Raw genomic sequence first — 20,188 nt, 5'->3', positions numbered from 1 at the left:
AGACATTCCTCTGGATAGAAAAACTAATAATAATTTTGACTTATTAAAGATAATACCTATAGATAAAACATAGTTTTTTTCCCCAAACATGCAATACATCATTACTCTAATGCATGATCACTATATAAAATAATTACCTAGTTAGTAAAAATACTTGTATATATCTTAAAATTTTTCAGTTCAATTGATTTTCTTTTGGTATAAGGAAAATTAAATCATTGGTTCATTTTTAATAATTATAAAATATGTGAGCCTTATTATATGTTAAAGAAAATAAAGATATTATGACCCAAAATGTATTTATTAAAGTTACAATAAAATACTTTTCAATGTATACCAAATTGCAAAATAATTAGTTTATTTTTCAATAAAGATAACCAGATTTAATATGTACTGATAAGATGTTTAATGACTTTTGTTCTAAGGTCACCTTATTGAGCGATACATCATGAAATCAATAGTTGTACATCTAGGAAATTTACCAATGGAGCTCTCTTCCACTGGTGTGTATATTTTAATCTGTCTCATGTGGGTATCTCTTCCATTTTGGTGATTGGCTAGAACAGCAATCTGTATCATGAAAGTGCGAGTTGGCTTCTTGTGATTATCAGTTAAGGGAACGTGAATCCAGCCACTTGGTTCCACCAATTCAAGTTGCTGTCAAGAAAAGAAGAGTCAGATTATGTTTTCACCCAACAAACGTAATTTATTATAACAAATGCATTCTAAAGTTGACTTATAATTAACATTTTTCTCACTGAGAACATGACAATATAATAAACTATCAGTTATTTGGCACTTCTGGCATGGTCCACGGTTTTACAGTTGTTATGCACCTATATGTACCATCTTAGAAGACAAAATAAAAATAGAATTATTTGCAATTCAGTATTTAATGAAACTTGTATAACATACAAGTTTAGATTTAGACATGTATAGATGTATAGGGTCAATGGAAAACCATAGTGATACAAGTAAGAAAAGACTGATTATGCTTCTGGTATATTTTATTTTAAGAACCATGCCTAATATATCCAAACTCACCTAACAATAAATCAGATTCTATATAAACTACAAGAATATCAAAAGAAAATCAGTCATTGCATAAGCATCAGACAAAGCTTTTTTTCTTGGAAAACAGTAAGTCATTTATCTAGTATGAATGACAACCTAAACCTAAAATCTAGATTTTTAAAATTTTTTCCAGATAAACTTAAAAAAATTTTCATTTTATTTTAACCAAGAGTCTAAGCTATCCTTCTGTAACAAGAGAAAAAAAAAATCATAATTCAAAAAATTAACCTAAATTTTAAAAAGTTTTCCTAAATTTATGAAATAGTTTTTATAAGATAAACACTAATTTTTAAATTATCTTAGTTATTGAATGGGCTTCCCTGTGGCTCAGCAGGTAAAGAATCTCCCTGCAATGTGGGAGACCTGGGTTCCATCCCTGGGTTGAATACACATGAAAGATATGTATTACAGATAATACATGATATTATTACAGATAGTATATTAATCCATCCCAATAGCAATGAATATCAAAGAAACTCAATCCAGATTCCATGAGTTACTCTAGGAAAACTATTAAGTGAACACCACTGTCCCTTTTTTCCTTCTCTCCCTTCTTTTCTTTCTTCTCTGTTTCTTTCTTTCGTCTTTCATTTTTTATGAAGCAGGGTGAGCAGACAAAAGGAGAGTTGGGCAAGAGACAGAGAATTGGCATCTTAAAAAAGGTAGTCATTTTTAAGATTGAATAACTTCTTTCTTTTAATTTTAAAATATAAGAATAAATGAATCCCTACCCTTCATGGTATTTTCAGTCACTTTCTATAAACTTCCATTAGCAGTAATTTAAAATAGCTGAGTCAGAAATAAGATATACCTGGCTTCTATGACTTACCTTTTAATTACTCAGGCAGTAAATATTGTATACTTATGATAAAAGTACAGTTAAGCACAAAAAAACATAACTAAGGCCTTATTTCAAATCTTTCAATAGAGCTTTAGAGGCAGACAAAGACAAACAGCCTTTCTGGTTTCATTCAGTTTTTCACATATAAAGTAAAGGGACTGGACAAGTTTTCATCCAATGCCCCTTTTAGCTCTGACATCCGATGATTATAAATAAAAGGAGAAAGATGTGGTAGGAAGAATAATGGGTCCCTAGGGATGTCCATGCCCTTCCCCAACTTCCCTGAATATGTTAACTGCCACGGCAAAATGACTTTGCAGATGTGATTACGTTACAGACCTGGGGATGGGAAGATTGTCCTGGATGACCTGGGTAGGTGAACCTAATCGCAGGGTCATTATAAGAGGAAGGCCAAGACAGACTGAAAAGGAGATGTGGTGATGCAAGCAAAGACTGAGTAAGGCAACCACAAGCCAAGGAATGTGGGCAGCCTCCAAAGGATGGAACAGGCAATGAACAGCTCTCCCTTGCAATCTCCAGAAAAGAACCCACCTTACTGACACCTGATTTTAATCCATTAGGTCCATTCTGCACTTCCTTTTTCTTTTTTAAATTATTATAACTAGGCTCACAACTTTATTAATCAAAATAGGAACCGTTACAATCAACACATTTTTGCCAATGAGAAATAAGTTTGCTTATTCCTATACAAAGAAAAAAAAAATCATGCTTTGGGGTTTGACGAACTCTTGGAAAGCATTTTCTGTGTCCTGTTGGTTGTGGAAGCATTTTCCCTTCCAAAAGTAGTTGAGATGCTTGACCAGAGGTCAGTGAATATGATGGATAAGGCAAAACTCTGTAGCTCAATTCATTCAACTTTTGAAGCATTGGTTATATGATGTGCAGTCAAGCATTGTTGTGGAAAAGAACCGGGCCCTTTCTGTTGACCAATGCCGGCTGCAGGTATTGCCATTTTCAGAGCATCTCATCAATTTGCTGAGCGTACTTCTCAGACATAATGGTTTCGCCAGGATTCAGAAAGCTGTAGTGCATCAGACCAGCAGTAGGCCACCAAACAGTGACCGTGATCCTTTTTTGGGTGCAAGTTTAGCTTTGGGAAGTGCTCTGGAGCTTCTTCTCGGTCCAATTACTGAACTGGTCACCGCTGGTTATATAAAATTCACTTTCCATCGCACATCATAGTCGGATCGAGAAATGGTTCATTGCTGTTGTGTAGAAAAAGAGAACACTTCAAAAACAATAATTTTTTGATTTGGGATCAGTTCTTCAGGCATTCACTTATCGAGCTTTCTCACTTTTTCAATTTGCTTCTAAGGCCAAAGGAGGACAGAATGGTCAACGTGGAGTTCTTGTACAACTTCTCATGTAGCTGTACGAGGATAAGCTTCAATGATGCTCTCAGTTGGCCATTGTCAACTTCTGACAGCTGGCCACTGAGCTCCTCATCCTCAAGGCTCTTGTCTCCTTTGCAAAACTTTTTGACCACCACTGCACTGTTTCTGGGCCAAATGTGTTGTTGATGTTGAAGTTGTCTCCGATGCTTTATGACTCATTCCCGAGCCATCTCGCTCCTTTATTGGCAGCCTGTTGAATCTGAACTCTCTTGAGGGTGACATGGTAAACAGCTCCTTCCTCTACCTCTTCACCCCAGTCCTGAATCGAGCTCAGTTTAGCTTGCCAAAGCAATTTCATTCTCAGTTTTCTCTCCGGTGTGTGGACGCGGCATGATGCGCCTCGCTCCCAGGCGAACGCGATCCCCGCGCGTCTCCGCCGCGGCGCCTCCAAGCCCCGGCCCATTCTGCACTTCTGACCTTCAGAACTGTAAGATAATAACCGTGTGTTGTTTTAAGCCACTAAGTGTGTGGCTATGTGCTATAGCAACAATAGGAAACTACTATAATGGATACCCACAGGAGTTCAGAGGAGGGGAAAAGCACTCCCGGCTAGAATAATCTATTTTCCAGGTAAGTATGCAATAATGAATCTCAATAATGACAAAAAAGTAGAACTAAGATTCTGTTCAACTCCTTACTGTTGTTGTTTAGTTACTAAGTTGGGTTCAACACTGTGACCCCATGGACTTAGCTCGCCAGGTTTCCCTATCTTTCACCATCTCCTGGAGTCTGCTCTCACATCCATTGAGTTGGTGATGCCAACTACCTACCTATCCTCTGTCACCTCCTTCTTCTCCTGCCCTCAATCTTTCCCAGCATCAGGGCCTTTTCCAAGGAGTTGGCTATTCACATCAGGTGGTCAAAGTATGGGAGCTTTAGCATCAGTCCTTCGAATGAATATTAAGGGTTGATTTCCTTTAAGGTAGACTTTTGATTTCATTGCTGTCCAAGGGCCTTCAAGAGTCTTCTCTATCACCACAATTCAAAAGCATCAATTCTTTGGCTCTCAGCCATCTTTATGGCCCAACTCTCACATCTGTACATGACTACTGGAAACAACACAGCTTTGACCATATGAACCTTTGCTGGCAAAGTGATGTCTCTGCTTTTTAATACCCTGTCTAGGTTTGTCATAGCTTTTCTTCCAAGGAGCAAGTGTCTTTTGATTGCATGGTTGCAGTCACCATCCACAGTGGTTTTCGAGCCCAGGAAAATAAAATCTGTCATTGCTTCCACTTTTCCCCCTTCTATTTGCCATGAAGTGATGGGACCAGATACCATGATCTTCGTTTTTCAAATGCTGGGTTTTAAGTCAGCTTTTTCACTCTCCTCTTTAACCTTCATCAAGAGGTTCTTGAGCTCCTCTTCACTTTCTGCCATAAGGGTGGTATCATTTGCATATCTGAGGTTACTGATATTTCTCCCATCAACCTTGATTCCAGCTTGTGATTCATCCAGCCTGGCATTTCACATGATGTACTCTGCATATAAGCTAAATAAGCAGGAGGACAATATACAGCCTTGACATTTTCCTTTCCCAATTTTGAGCCAGTCTGTTGTTCTATGTCTGGTTCTAACTGTTGTTTCTTGACCTGCCTACAAGTCTCTTGGGGGACAGGGAAGGTGGTCTGATATTCTCATCTCTTTAAGAATTTTCCACAGTTTGTCATGATTCACACAGTCAAAGACTTTAGCAGAGTCAATGAAGCAGACGTTTTTCCGAATTTCCTTGCCTTTCTATGAGCCAACAAATGTTAGCAATTTGATCTCTGGTTCCTCTGCCTTTTCTAAACCCAGCTTGTACATTTGGAAGTTCTTGCTTCACATACTGTTACAGCCTAGCTGGAAGGATTTTTAGCGTTACTTGCTAGTATATGAAATGAACACAATGGTACTCAATGGTACACAAAAGTCTGAACATTTTTTGGCATTGCCCTTCTTTGGGATTGGAATGAAAACTGACCTTTTCCAGTCCTGTGGCCACTGCTGAGTTCTCCAAATTTGCTGACATGTTGAGACATACTGAATGCAGCACTTCAATAGCATCATGTTTTGAATAAATTTAACCAAATTAATTATCTATCTACTTCTACTTCTGATAGACTCAATGCTATTACTGGAGTATTTTTTAAATGCTTCAATGTAATGGAAGTTATACTAAGATTCTGTAGTGTATAATTTGGGGCATGATAGTACAGAATTGTAAACACAGTAAATTATTCAATAAATATTATTAGTATATTATTTCTTCAAAACATAAGAAAATTACTGATCTCAGTCACTAAAAGTATATTACAAAGTATGTATAGCTATTAACATCTCTCAAATAGCTTCACAATCAACTACATTGCCTGAGAATAATAAAAATCAACTCATGTATCGACTTCAGTTCTATTGTCTCCTGTTTAAAATTCTCAGTCATCTCCAAAGAGTTATTATTCTGATCCTGCCATATTTTAACTTATTTCATGGATTAAACAAAAACATGTGTAGTAGATATAATTTTAATGCCTTTTTTATAACAATAATTAAAAGACTAACATAGTTTAAGTGAAAAATATTTACACTATTGTTTGTATTTTTAAACAGAAAATTAATAAAAGATAAAATTCTGCCAATTTAACTTTCTTCTTTTCCCCATTTCTGATTTTGATGTCAATAAATAAAATTTCCATGACCATTGAAATGTAAATTTTTCTATATTCCTGCTCATTCTTTCTTCTTACCAACTCCCCTTTTGGCTCTTTTTCCATATATACCCTCATTTAACATTTTTTACTGGCTAGATACCCCCAATTCTGCTAACTATAGATGTAGGGCAGGGGTTGGCAAACTTCTCTTATGAAGAGTTTCTCTCAAGTGATCTCTCAGCCTGGCTCCAAGATCTGCTTCCTATCAGTAACCTCTAAGTCACTAGCTCTACTCTGGCTCCGATTTATTTCAGGATATCCTCTAAGGATATGTTGATTTAAAGGATTAACTCCACCATAAACAAAGCTTACCTTAAAAAGGAAAAAAAAAATAATTTGTTAATGAAAATCACATCAAATATCAAATACAAAGCTGCTCATATGTCGTTTCCTATTGCTAATCACAAATCCCTGGAAAATAAATGAGAGAAGGAACAATGACTTGAAAGTTGCTTCAAGAAAGTGGCCCTCTGCTCTCCTCTCTCACCACCTTGTGCTCCTTCATTAACCACAGCTGTGAGTTGATAAAATTCTACAGACTCTCAATATGAGAACTGTTGTACATGAAGCAGCAGATTCTGGCATTTTAACCATCCTTTCATTTCGGAAGGAATACAACCAGTTAACTGCAATGATGACCTACTTGTAGAGAAAGAAAGTCTAACAGGATCCAAAAGAAACTTCAGAAGTTCCAAATTTGTTGAAAGTAAGGATACCACAAAGGCAGCTTAACAAGAAAGACAGAAGCCAACTAAAAGAGCTCACTATGGAAAGCAAGCTCTTTGACCCTAGTGAAGAAGGTGACCCCACCTAAGAAAGTCACCCTGAGGTCAAAATCAGTCACTCTGCTACAGAGGGTCAAGACATTAATTCTGGACTTGTAAGTCGGCAAGAGTTTTTATATAGAGACATTTCCTCCAGAAAGAGTTCCTGGAGAGTCAAGCTTACACAGTTTTTAACGGTTTAAATCTTAAAGTTACCTGTTTGAAAAAAAAAGAGGCATAACAAAGATAAGAACTAGATAGACTGTTCTACTAATCTACAGGAACAATTCTGAATTAAATTTGAAGTGAATGTCAAAAACAATAATTTCACCAAAAGCCCAAAATGGTGAAGAAGTGTTAAGAAATTGCAGAAAATCTCTGGAGGACAAGAACAAGTTAGCCACACTTAAGTATCACTGAAAAGAAAAACTGATAAGGTAAGTACTAGGGATGCAATGTATACCATGATGACTATAGCTAACACTGCTATACGATACCTTGGAAAGTTGTTAAAAGAGTAGGTCCTAAGAGTTCTCATCACAAGGAAAATTTTTTTTCTTCTTTTCATTATCAGACAATTCAGTTCAGTTCATTTCAGTCGCTCAGTTGTGTCCAACTCTTTGTGACCCCCATGAACTGCAGCATGCCAGGCCTCCCTGTCCATTACCAACTCCTGGAGTTCACCCAAACCCATGTCCATTGAGTCAGTGATGCCATCCAACCATCTCATCTTCTGTCATCCCCTTCTCCTCCTGCCTCCAATCTTTCCCAGCATTAGGGTCTTTTTGAATGAATCAACTCTTCGCATCAGGTGGCCAAAGTATTGGAGTTTCAGCTTCAACATCAGTCCTTCCAATGAACACCCAGGACTGATCTCCTTTAGGATGGACTGGTTGGATCTCCTTGAAGTCCAAGGGACTCTCAAGAGTCTTCTCCAACACCACAATTCAAAAGCATCAATTTTTCAGCGCTCAGCCTTCTTCACAGTCCAACTCTCACATCCATACACGACCACTAGAAAAACCATAGCCTTGACTAAATGGACTTTTCTTGACAAAGTAATGTCTCTGCTTTTTAATATGCTATCTAGGTTGGTCATAACTTTCCTTCCAAGGAGTAAGCATCTTTTAATTTCATGGCTGCACTCACCATCTGCAGTGATTTTGGAGCATCAAAAAAATAGAGTCAGCTGCTGTTTCCCCATCTATTTGCCATGAAGTGATGGGACTGGATGCCATGATCTTTGTTTTCTGAATGTTGAGCTTTAAGCCAACTTTTTCACTCTCCTCTTTCACTTTCATCAAGAGGCTCTTTAGTTCTTCTTCACTTTCTGCCATAAGGGTGGTGTCATCTGCATATCTGAGGTGATTGGTATTTCTCCCAGCAATCTTGATTCCAGCTTGTGCTTCCTCCAGCCCAGCATTTCCCATGATGTACTCTGCATATAAGTTAAATAAGCAGGGTGACAATATACAGCCTTGACATACTCCTTTTCCTATTTGGAACCAGTCTGTTGTTCCATGTCCAGTTCTAACTGTTGCTTCCTGACCTGCATATAGGTTTCTGAAGAGGCATGTCAGGTGGTCTGGTATTCCCATCTCTTTCAGAATTTTCCACATTTTGTTGTGATCCACACAGTCAAAGTCTTTGGCATAGTCAATAAAGCAGAAATAGATGTTTTTCTGGAACTCTCTTGCTTTTTTGATGATCCAGCATCTCTTCAAATCATCATTTTAGAGTTGTCAGAGAACCACTAAAACAAAGAGGACTATAGGAGGCCACAGTCTGGGGAGGGGAGAACCTCAGGGAGGTAACTTGTCTTTCTGTACTCACCTGAAGCATGGGGGTGTTTGCCGATTCTAGGACAAGGTGAGATGTTACAAATCATAGTTTTGCCTAAATAGAGAGGTGCTTCTTGAAACACATGGAACTATGACTAGTGTGGTCTTTCAGAGAAGACACGCTTAGAAACCTCAAGATCTTTAAGCACACGCCCTATTTTCCCTTCAAAATATCTGCTAAATTGTGAAGTTATTTAGAACAGGAGGGTGAACGGATAAGCAAAGGGTCTCTCAGAAGAAGAGCAGAGTGTCTGGCAATCTCTGAGGGCTGAGAACTACATTGTAAACAGCACAGGTGAATTAATTTCATTTTAGTATCATTTCAACATGTGATCTATGTAAAGTTACTGAGCTATTTTACATACTTTTTTTTGTATCAAATCGCTAAAATCTGACATTTTACACTTATACCATACATATCTTAATTAAGATTAGCCGAAAGCCACATGTGGCTAAACAGCACAGATCTAGAGTCTAGCCTAGCAATGAATCAAAAAATCATTACTATTATTAACCAAGCTAAGAAGAGGGAAAGATGAATAAATGAAATGATAATTTCATCTGAGAATTAGAATATACTTTTAAAATAGAAATGGTAGAGCTGAAAATAAAACATCTGAAATTAAGAATTTATCAGATTGACTCAACAGATTATACATATATATAATATATACACACACACATATATCAGAAGACAAAGTTGACAGGCTCCTTGAAGAATACAACTTATCAAAAATAACAAAAAGAAGACATCGAAAATCTGAATAGAACTATATCTATTTAAAAAATTGCCTTGTAATTTAAAATCCACTGCAAAACTCCAGATCCAGATGGCATTACCATTCAATTCTTCCAAATATTTAATGAAGAAATGGTATCAACTCTGTACAAATGCTTAGAGAATAGAAAAGGGAGGGATATTTTTTAAAAAATTTAATGAGGCCAGAACAACTTTGGTTCCAACAAGTTGTTCCGGCCTCATAAAAACATTATAAAAATATCCCTCCCTTAAGAAAAAAAAATTATAGACCACTTTTTCTTATGAAACATAAGAAGATCTAAAACAAGAGAGTAGCAAGTCCAACCAAGTGGAGTTTAGCACAGGTACACAAAGTTGGATTATCACTTAAAAATTAATCAATGTAATTGACTTTTATTAAGGAAGGTTATGACCAACCTAGATAGCATATTGAAAAGCAGAGACATTACTTTGCCAACAAAGGTCCGTCTAGTCAAGGCTATGGTTTTTCCAGTGGTCATGTATGGATGTGAGAGTTGGACTGTGAAGAAGGCTGAGCACTGAAGAATTGATGCTTTTGAACTGTGGTGTTGGAGAAGACTCTTGAGAGTTCCTTGGACTGCAAGGATATCCAATCAATCCATCCTAAAGGAAATCAGTCCTGAGTGTTCACTGGAAGGACTGATGCTGAGGCTGAAACTCCAATACTTTGGCCACCTCATGCGAAGAGTTGACTCATTGGAAAAGATCCTGATGCTGGGAGGGATTGGAGGCAGGAGGAGAAGGGGAGCACAGAGGATGAGATGGCTGGATGGCATCACCAACTCGATGAGCATGAGTTTGGGTGAACTCCGGGAGTTGGTGATGGACAGGGAGGCCTGGCGTGCTGCAATTCATGCGGTCGCAAAGAGTCGGACACAACTGAGCGACTGAACTGAACTGAACTAAATAGAAAAAAGAGAGAAACTCATATAATCATTGTCAGACACAAAAAAGGTATTTGACAAATTCAACATCCATTTATGACTTTAACTTTTAGCAAACAGGAACAGATTACAGTCTCTTTAATATGAAAGGGAATCTTTCAAACAAATAACCTACCCTCATCATATAGAATGGAGAAATATTAAAATCTTTTCCAAAGAGATTATAAAAAGACAATCATCCACTATGACCCCTTCTATTCAACATTGTACTGGAGGTCATGAACAGCACAATAATGCAAGGAAAATGGAAGGGAACAGAGGAGGGAGGGACAGAAGGAAAGGGAGAAGATGAATAGGTTTGGAAGGGAAGAAAGAATAATATTACTTGTAAATTATATGACTATACATCTAGAAAATTAAGAAAGAATCTATAAACTATTAGAATTAATAAGAAAGTTTAATTAGCAAGGCCACTGGATACAAGGTCAACCTAAGTGATAACTGCAACAGTACAGATTTCGTGCAAAGACAGACTAACAACCCAAGAGATCAGAGTTGAGGAACAAACCCACAAATTTACAAGACATCTGATTTTTGTCAAAGATGACACTCACTGGTGCAGTAGGGAAAAGATGAACAAAAAGAAGAAACAGAGGGTTTAAAATCCATCACAAAACTATGTATATTTTTGTTATATATAGGTTTGTTATTTATATAAGTTTCTTTAAGCAATGATGCTGGATGAACTGGATTTCCATTTTGAGGGAAAAATAATAATCTTGATTTCTTCACTTCGCACCATAAACAAAAAATCAGTTTCAGACGAATTTGAATTTAAATGTCAAAGTCAGAAACTAAAGCTTCCAAAAGAAAATATCTTTGTAACTCTGGATTAGGTAAAATTTTCTTAAACAGGACACAAAAAGCATCAATCAACAAATAGTGGTCAACTATTTCAGAATTAAGAACTTCTGTTCATCAAAAGATATAATCAAGAGCGTGGAGAAAACAAGTCACAGATTGGGAAATATGCCTATGCCTATGTGTAGAAAAGGAATCCTATCTTAACTATTTAAAGAACTACTACAAATCAAAGAGATATACACCCAACAGAAATGCATACATATATTCAACAGTGTGTATATGAAAATATTCACAGGAGCCCCAGCTAGCCAAACCACCCAAATACATAACAACAGTCAAATGAATAAGTTGGAGTACATTCACAAAACATAATGTTCTACAGGAATGAAAATGAACAATCTGTAGCTACCCAAATATACAGATGACTCTTACAAACATGCTGAATAAAACAGACAAACAAAGTTAGCCACTCAGTCGCATTTGCCTCCTCTGTCCATGGGATTCTCCAGGTGAAAATACCTGGAATGGGTAGCCATTCCCTTCTCTAGGTGATCTTTCCAACCCAGGGATCAAACCCGGGTCTCCTGCACTACAGGCGGAGTCTTAACCATCTGAGCTACCACGGAAACCCAAGTAAAAGCAAGCCAGACCCCAAAAGAGTATATACAAAATATGATGCCATCTCCTAATGCAAAACACTGAAAGATGAAAACAAAAACAAAACAGATTTTTTTAAAAATCCAAGTGAAAGTAATCCATATTGTCAAAATAATGATTAACCTTGAGAGCACATAAGAAAGCATAAGGAGGGTTTCTGGATTTTTATTGGTTGCTGATTATATAGATTTCTTTAATTCACGAAAACTCAATGAGCCTTTCACACAGTATGTGGACTTTTTGCATCCATGTAAAAATAAAAAGTTGAAAAAAAAAAAAGGCCCAGACCTTTCTGCTGTCATATATACTCTGTTGTCCATGATCTCTGCAGCAGCTGCAAGCATCATGTTCTCACACACCAAATGTCCAAAAAGGCTTTCTCCTGTTTTAATTATAGAGGAAAATGTTTTCCTGAAGCTATCAGATTTCCCATTGGCCATTTCTGGATCACATGCCTCTCTGCACTAACTGCAACGGAAGCTGGAAATGGAGTACCAGGCGTTTTCTGTCTTTACTGTGGGAAGTGGTCTCTCTGGGCAAGGAAAGGAGATGGGGGCATGTGGCATTGGTAAGCAGCAATACCTGCTGCCCAGGACTGTTTCTAGTGACCTCTCAACCAATTTTACCGTAGCTGCTTCTGTCCTCCTCCAGTCTAAGCTCAGATTAGCAGCAGAGTCATCAGGCAAAAATGTAAACCTGAAAAACCTTTCATTAGTTTCTTGTTATAGTTAAGAATAAATCCATGATCCTTAACACTGTAAGCATGATCTAGACTCTGCTTATCTCCTCTGCCTAATGTTGAATGGCCCTTGACCCACATTTTAGCCATATAACCTGCAGTCGGGCAAAAGCAAATTTACACTGTGCAGGAAGCTGACTGAAAATATACCAGAGATCACGAGTGGGCAAAGGGACATCGACTATATGTCATCTAAAATGGGTCAAGTGTCTTGGATATGCTCCAGTTTAGTGAATTCTTTTTATATTTTTAAATATAAGAATAATACAAGCACTTCTAGTCTGTCACATGAGAGCCTGGCCCCCCTAACTCTAATTTTTCTTTACATCTGAAGTTCACTAACTACATAACCTTTTACCAAGATTTTATTTCATTTTCAAAACCCTAGCACTCATGGTTAATGTGAACAACTATTCCAACTTATGGCCCTCTGCTTTTCAGTCCCCACACTCTACTCCTTAAATGCTAACTGTAGATTCCAATTAAGTTTACATCTTTTTTCACATCTCTCCTGACACGAGAAAACACACAAGTATACAAACACATATATACAAAGTACTTTTAAACTTTCCAAAGAGGATATTTAAATGCCATCGTACTACTGCTCGAATCTAGTAGAATCTGTTCATCAGTCAACAAAGTGTGGACTTAACTGTGTCCTGGATTACTGGAAACTGTGACCGGTGTAGTAAAAGGAAATTATCAATTTATTGGAAATTTATTTATGTTCAGGAGTTATAGCTAATCATCCATTATTTCTCATGCACATACTATTTTGATGAATATAATTTATAAATCCTTTGCAAAATAGTTTAGGAAATAATAGACTCCCAGACACCAACAAAAATGACAGCTAAAGAATTTGAAAAATGTATAAATCCACAAAAGCAGGCAGGATGGGAGAAGTCAAGAAGCGCGGTGCACTGTAACCTAATATCTCTGAAAGTGAAAGCACCAGGTAGTTCTGAAGGTAGGAGGGTCAGGTTAGGTTAAAAATAAACAAATATGCAAACAGGAAAACAAGTTATCCAATTAGGAAACAGTTTGATGTCAAGATTCACACCAGTCCCCAGCTTAAGTAGGCAGGTGACCCTCCCTTTCCTACTCCCATAGAAAACTAAAAGTTCATATTATCTGTACAGGTTAAAGAAGGGAGGATCTAGATTGAGGTAAAACAAGACAAGATGGCAGCATATATACATATATTTTTAATGGAGTGAATGTCTAGACATTTAACAGTGAACCTCAGCTCTCTTCATCTTGCTCAGCTACAGGGCTGCTGAATCCCAGGCAGATCACCCTGGAGCCCCTTCCACATCCCATCTCCTATCCTTCACCCTATGCCTCTAGGCCAATGAATGAACTGCTATTTTCTGGGAAAAAATAAGACCATAAGAAAAAGAGAAAAGCGAAAAAAGAACAAATCCGTAAGATGAGAGGTACACACAGTGATGTGAGTATACCCAATTTAATTAAATATTTATTGAATGCCTATTTTGTGCTAGGCACTATTCCAGGTGGTTGGAAGATATCAGTGAAAATAAAAAAAATAACAAAATCTCCGCTCTTATGGAGCCAATACTCTATGGAGGGAAGACGGAAAATGAATAACAAATATAATAAATAAGGCATTATATAAGTACTAGGTAATAAAAGTGCTCTGAGGGGAAAAAAAGCTTTGGGGAAAATACAGAGCAGGAAAAGGAGGATCAGAAGCACCAGAGGGCAGGCGTGTGCAGTTTTAAATACGGTAGTCACAACAGGCCTCATTGAGAAGGTGGCCTGCATGCACAGAGGTGAGGGTGCCAGCCTGACCACACTGCTCTAAGGCCTGGTAAGCACCAGATTCCATCACGAGCAGGAAACGGCTCCCCAACTGCTAATCTGGGCCTCACGCCTAGGCTATGAGAAAATAGCCAAGGCTCTCCATGCATGTAAAAACAAAAATGAAAATAAGAACAAAAAACAAAAGTTGAAAAAAAGCAAAAACAAAAAAGGAAATCTGACGAGAAGCAATAAAGGGAGGACAAGAAATTTAAAAACAAAGCAAAGCTTTATTAGTATCTTCAGCTTCATAAAGGAAAGCACCCTTAAAACAAGAATAGAATGCTATTTTATAAAAAAGACCAAGAAGCAAAAATAGGTCTTAGAAATATACATATACACTGTTGCATCCAACTCTTTGCGACCCCATTAACTGCAGCACGCCAGGCTTCCCAATCCTTTACCATCTCCCTGAGTTTGCTCAAACTGGTGTCCACTAAGTCAGTAACGCCATCCAACCATCTCATCTTCTGTCACCCCCTTCTCTTCTTGGCCTCAATCTTCCCAGTATCAGGATCTTTGTCAATGAATCAGTTCTTTGCATGCATGCACATGTGCACGCACACACACACGTGTGTGTATGTATATATGTATGCGTATATGTATGAATGTACATACATATACACACACATACAGGGCTTCCATGGTGGCTCAGACAGTCAAGAGTCTGCTTGCAATGCAGGAGATCCAGGTTTGATCCCTGGTTCTGGAGGATCCCCTGGAGAAGAAAACGGCAACCCACTCTAGTACTCTTGCCTCGGAAATCCCACGAACAGAGGAGCCTGGAAGGCTATAGTCCATGGAGTCGCAAAGAGTTGGACACGACTGAGCAACTAACACACACACACACACACATTTAATTATACAAAGTTATATGAACTGCTTGGAATTTGAGAACAAAAGAGAAAGAAAATAAGAAAATCAGTGGCTCAATGCAGGAAGAATCACTGCTAACAAATGTGAATTCAGAAAGAGAGAACAGAGAAAATAGAGGAAAACTATGAAGGAACATAAGAGCACTTCCCAGAACTAAAGGACAGGTGTTTCCACACTGACGCGAACCACAAACACTCAGTAAGATGAAGGAAACACACACACACACCATGGCAGAACCATCATAAAATTTCTGAACATCAAAGGTACAGCAATTTTAAAAGCCTCTACAGAGAAAAACAGGTCACAGGCAAAGCATCAGAAATCAAAAGTGGCATTGTATTTCTCAACATTTATACAGAAAACTATGAGGCAATGGAGAATGTGCTTAAAATTCTGATGAAAAATTATTTCCAAACAAGAATTCCATACCCAGCCAAATCATCCCTCGAGGGTGAGATTAAAATAAAGTTTTCAGTCATGCAAGGTTTCAGCAGTTTTACCTCCCATATGGAGGATACATTTCACCAAAAGAGGAAGAAAGTCAAGAAAAATGAAGACCTGGGACCCAAAGAACAAGGAATATACCAAAAAAGATGAAGGAAATTCCCAAGATGATGTTGAAGGGATGTCTTAAGAAGATAGTTGTTTGTCCAAGTCCTCTGAACAGACACCAAGACAGAAACAGATATACAAGAAACTTATTAAAGGAAACATCTGTGAGAGAAAGTGGGGAGGGAGCCAGGGAAGGCTGGAAGAGCTGTTAGGCAGCAGTGCAGGTCTGAGCCCAGGAGAAGGAGATGGGGGAAGGAGGAGGGTGGGGTCATGTGTGATACTGCAGTGCAGTTCTCGTGAAAGTCTGGCATGGCTGTCCAGGAGTCCTTAGGCCACGGCTGCCCGTCAGAGGACTCCTGTCAGCTCACTCCAGGAGTGAGCCTCAGTTAGTATCCCTGCCGTGCTCACTCTGGGGCACTGATGGGGTGCTGGATACCGAAAAGCAGCAGCTGGGGCCATCAGTCAGAGGTCTAAGAGAAACGGCCTCCAGGCCACCACGGTGGCTCCCTACCATGCCAGCTGTGCTAACCCAAACTGCATTTTCTGGAATCCCCTTCCTGGCATGTTTCCGGTTAGGTGAGACATGAGAGAGATTTTCGTGCAAGGTTTGGACGGCAGGAGTGAAGCAGCGGCCATTCTGCCTTTGGAGGTAGGTGAGTCTACAGGCTTTGTAGATCATCAAACTAGGGACCCACGTAAGTTGTCACTACATGCGGACACACCCCGCTGTCATGGGTTGGCAGCCAGGCCTACAACTGCTCCATCTTCCCCTGAGTCTTCCTGTGGGTTCTCTGCCTCCCAAGACGAGTGTGTGTCTGCTCCATGAGAAAGGGCATCACTCCTTCCACAGCACACTGACATCACAAGGTGAGGGGCAGTGAGAACTGATGTGGATCTCAGTTCCTCGAGTTGGTGTATGGGTTCTAGCTCGGCCCTGCCCTTCACCACTTTATCATCTTCACTTCTGACTTCCTGCCCTGTGGATTTCAAGCTCCAGCATTCAGATGTGAAAGCAACAGCCTTGCAGAATTTATTTAACCAACGCTTACTTGTGTAAGACAATATCCTTCAAACAAAACTACTCTATACAATACCAGCCCTCACACACACACACACACACACACACACACACACACACGCATACACCAGTGCTCTGCTTCTCTGAATGTACTTCCACTGACTGACACATGGACACAGTAGCCAGGCTGAAGGTACAGTAGGGATGCTTACATGAAAAAAAAAATGTGAAACTGAGAAAGGATGTATGACTGTTCCCAGAAGTTTTCAAAAGATCTGTCAGAGAACTTAGGGATATATCAACAGCTGATAACATTTTTAAAATTCAGATGAAAAAATGAGGCAATCATTAATTCTACAAAAATAATGATTTTGACTAATGTGGTCATGACAGCGAAAATGGGTATGATGACTTAGTAAATAGCAAGAAAAACTATATTAGGAAAATAAAGAAAAGTTTTTGAGAGAAGAAATAGGATTACAGGGCTAAATCCTAATATTTCATAGTAGGAACCTGCCTGCCAATGCAGGAGACACAAGAGACGCAAGTTCGCTTCCTGGGTCAGGAAGATCCCCTGGAGGAGGAAATGGCAACCCACTCTAGTATTCTTGCCTGAAAATTTCCAAGGACAGAGGAATCTGGTGGGCTACAGTCCACGGGCTTGCAGAGTCAGACATGACTGAGCAACTGAGCAGAGCACAAGACCTCATTAGACCGTGTCTTTATAGATACGTACACACACACTATGTGAGATTATATGAAACTAAAAGACGCTGACTCCTTGCAAGGAAAGTTATGACCAACCTAGATAGCATATTCAAAAGCAGAGACATTCCTTTGCTGACTAAGGTCCGTCTAGTCAAGGCTATGGTTTTTCCTATGGTCATGTATGGATGTGAGAGTTGGACTGTGAAGAAAGCTGAGTGCCGAAGAATTGATGCTTTTGAACTGTGGTGTTGGAGAAGACTCTTGAGAGTCCCTTGGACTGCAAGGAGTTCCAACCAGTCCATTCTGAAGGAGATCAGCCCTGGGATTTCTTTGGAAGGAATGATGCTAAAGCTGAAACTCCAGTACTTTGGCCACCGCATGTGAAGAGTTGACTCATTGGAAAAGACTCTGATGCTGGGAGGGATTGGGGGCAGGAGGAAAAGGGGACGACTGAGGATGAGATGGCTGGATGGCATCACGGACTTGATGGACGTGAGTCTGAGTGAACTCCGGGAGTTGGTGATGGACAAGGAGGCCTGGCGTGCTGTGATTCATGGGGTTGCAAAGAGTTGGACACGACTGAGCGACTGAACTGGACACATATTATGCAGATCTGCACATACGCCATTTAGAAATATGAAAGCGAATACCAGAGAGAACTCCCCCAAATGGCTAAAATAACTCAGAATAAGAGCTGTGCTCCTGAGGAGCAGGATGGAGGTGTGGGGTAGAGAGAGAAGCGCTGTTCCTGTAAGTGCTGTCACGGTCCTTTCAGACTTCTAACTTACACGCATATTTTACGGTAGCAAAAATAAACTAAAAAAATAAAACTTAAGACAATTTGCAGTATAACTGAAAATTAAAGAACAAGTTGGCCAAAAAAAAAAAAAAAAAGAAAGAAAGAAAGAGGGGGAAGGGAGAAATCTGACAATACCAAATAAACCAGTTAAGAGATCAAAAACAGACACGAATCTATTGCTTAGGGATGCAGGCAAAGATGGGAAAACTAATTTTTTTAAACTAAAGAAATTATCATAAAAGGTTATGACAGTGATTACCTCTAAAAGATATGGAAAGGATTATGACAGGGATGGGAAGAGGTACACTTTAGCTTTGGGATGCGCATAAAGCTCTTTTTCTTGCATTAAGTAAGCTACATGTGCACGTGGACGATCTGTGGTGCTTTCCTGACCTGGGGGAGGAGGGAGAGCCAAGCACACAGAGAAACAACTGCAGCAATGCCTGCACATAGTTGCAGGGCTTCTCTTGCCATACAAGGCTCAGCTTTTTCCCAGGCCTTGAGCTCCCAAATAAATTATGATGTGCTATTAAATGAGCTCTAAAATAAACAAATGCACATTTCATTTACATTTTACATTAGTTTATCTTTTATCCTAGAACACAACTGAGAAACAGAATTTGTATGCATGGTAGACATGTTAAAACCTTGTGTTTGTACATCTAGCATACTAAGACTTTTCACATATGTGAGTAATTTTTAAATAGCAAATTTAAAACGTATATTGTCGTTTTAACACCATAAATCTTACTAGTAAACAAATACTCAAAACAAGGAAAGGTTAAAGATAGCCTTTAAATATACATGGCAGAATTACATCTAAGGAGACAGGCAGTTTGACGGCTTACGGCTAGATTACAAACCACTGGAAAAGAGATGGGGGGATCAGTAATTTAAGATACCAATCACTATAAAATACTTTTCATATAAATCACTTAACCACTAAGTGAATAATTGCTTATTTAAGAAAATCCAATTGAAGTAGAAGGATACACAGAGACCCAACTACCTTCTAAAAAATAGTTTAGAGAAATACAAATATGGTATGTTCTCATGTAGAATGTAAAAATGCCAAACCCATTGAAATAGGGAATACAATGGTGGCTGCCAGGGGCTGGAGTTGAAGGAACTGGGGAGATATTGGCTAAAAGGAACAAACTTCTAGCTGTCAAATGAACAACTTCCGGGAACCTAATGTCCAGCATGGTGACTATAATGAACCACACTAAAATATAGTTCAAAGCTGTTAACAGAGCAGATCCTAAATGTTCTTGCCCACACAGAAAATGGCAATTATGTGAGGACATGTGGGTGTTAACTGACTTTGCTGGGGGTAATCGTTTCACAATAATACATGTGTATCAAATCATCACACTGTACATCACTCAATTTGTCAACAGAATTGACATACAATTCTATCTCAATAAAGCAGTAAATAAATATATAACTAAATAAGAAAAAAAGATGTTTAGAATCTCCATGGAGCCTTTAAAAGGTCTTTTCACGGGAGGTGGGAGGGGGGTTCATGTTTGGGAACGCATGTAAGAATTAAAGATTTTAAAATTAAAAAACTAAAAAAAAAAAAAAAAAAAAGGTTTTTTCACAATCAAGTTATCTTTAAAAGGACTGTTTAAAAAACTAACCCAAGACCTAAAGTGGAAGGTGATAAACTCAACAAATACTTTCTGATCAAGAGACATGTAAACATTTTTCCTGCAAGTAGGTCACAATTCTATGGAGTTAATAACTAAAAAGTAGAATTCTGATTGCATTATAATCCTATAGACACTTTCAGGAGATGTGGAGCTCTAAAGGGGACTAGAAAGCAAAGTAATGGGGATTATCTGGGAGTGGATGAAAG

At 38.6% G+C, this 20,188-nt stretch overlaps 1 protein-coding gene across 4 annotated transcripts in view; it reads right to left on the bottom strand.

The window, feature by feature from the left end:
• Nucleotides 1–341: 341 nt before the first annotated feature.
• The window catches only part of ANAPC10 (anaphase promoting complex subunit 10), an 88,701-nt gene continuing 68,854 nt past the window's right edge, over nt 342–20,188 (bottom strand). For 2 of the 4 annotated variants that reach the window (XM_069556781.1, XM_069556782.1), the window contains exon 5: nt 342–657. In XM_069556781.1, the coding sequence (XP_069412882.1) occupies nt 427–657 (231 nt within the window). In that variant the 3' untranslated portion in view covers nt 342–426. Of the gene's footprint in view, nt 658–9,758; nt 10,309–20,188 lie in introns of those variants that run through there. The other 2 variants (XM_069556786.1, XM_069556787.1) reach the window with 1 other exon arrangement.

The sequence above is a fragment of the Ovis canadensis genome, chromosome 17, assembly GCF_042477335.2.
Source record: "Ovis canadensis isolate MfBH-ARS-UI-01 breed Bighorn chromosome 17, ARS-UI_OviCan_v2, whole genome shotgun sequence".
NCBI classification, from domain to species: domain Eukaryota; kingdom Metazoa; phylum Chordata; class Mammalia; order Artiodactyla; family Bovidae; genus Ovis; species Ovis canadensis.
The sequence above is the reverse complement of the archived record's forward strand: the minus strand, read 5'-3'. Positions and strand labels throughout refer to the sequence as shown.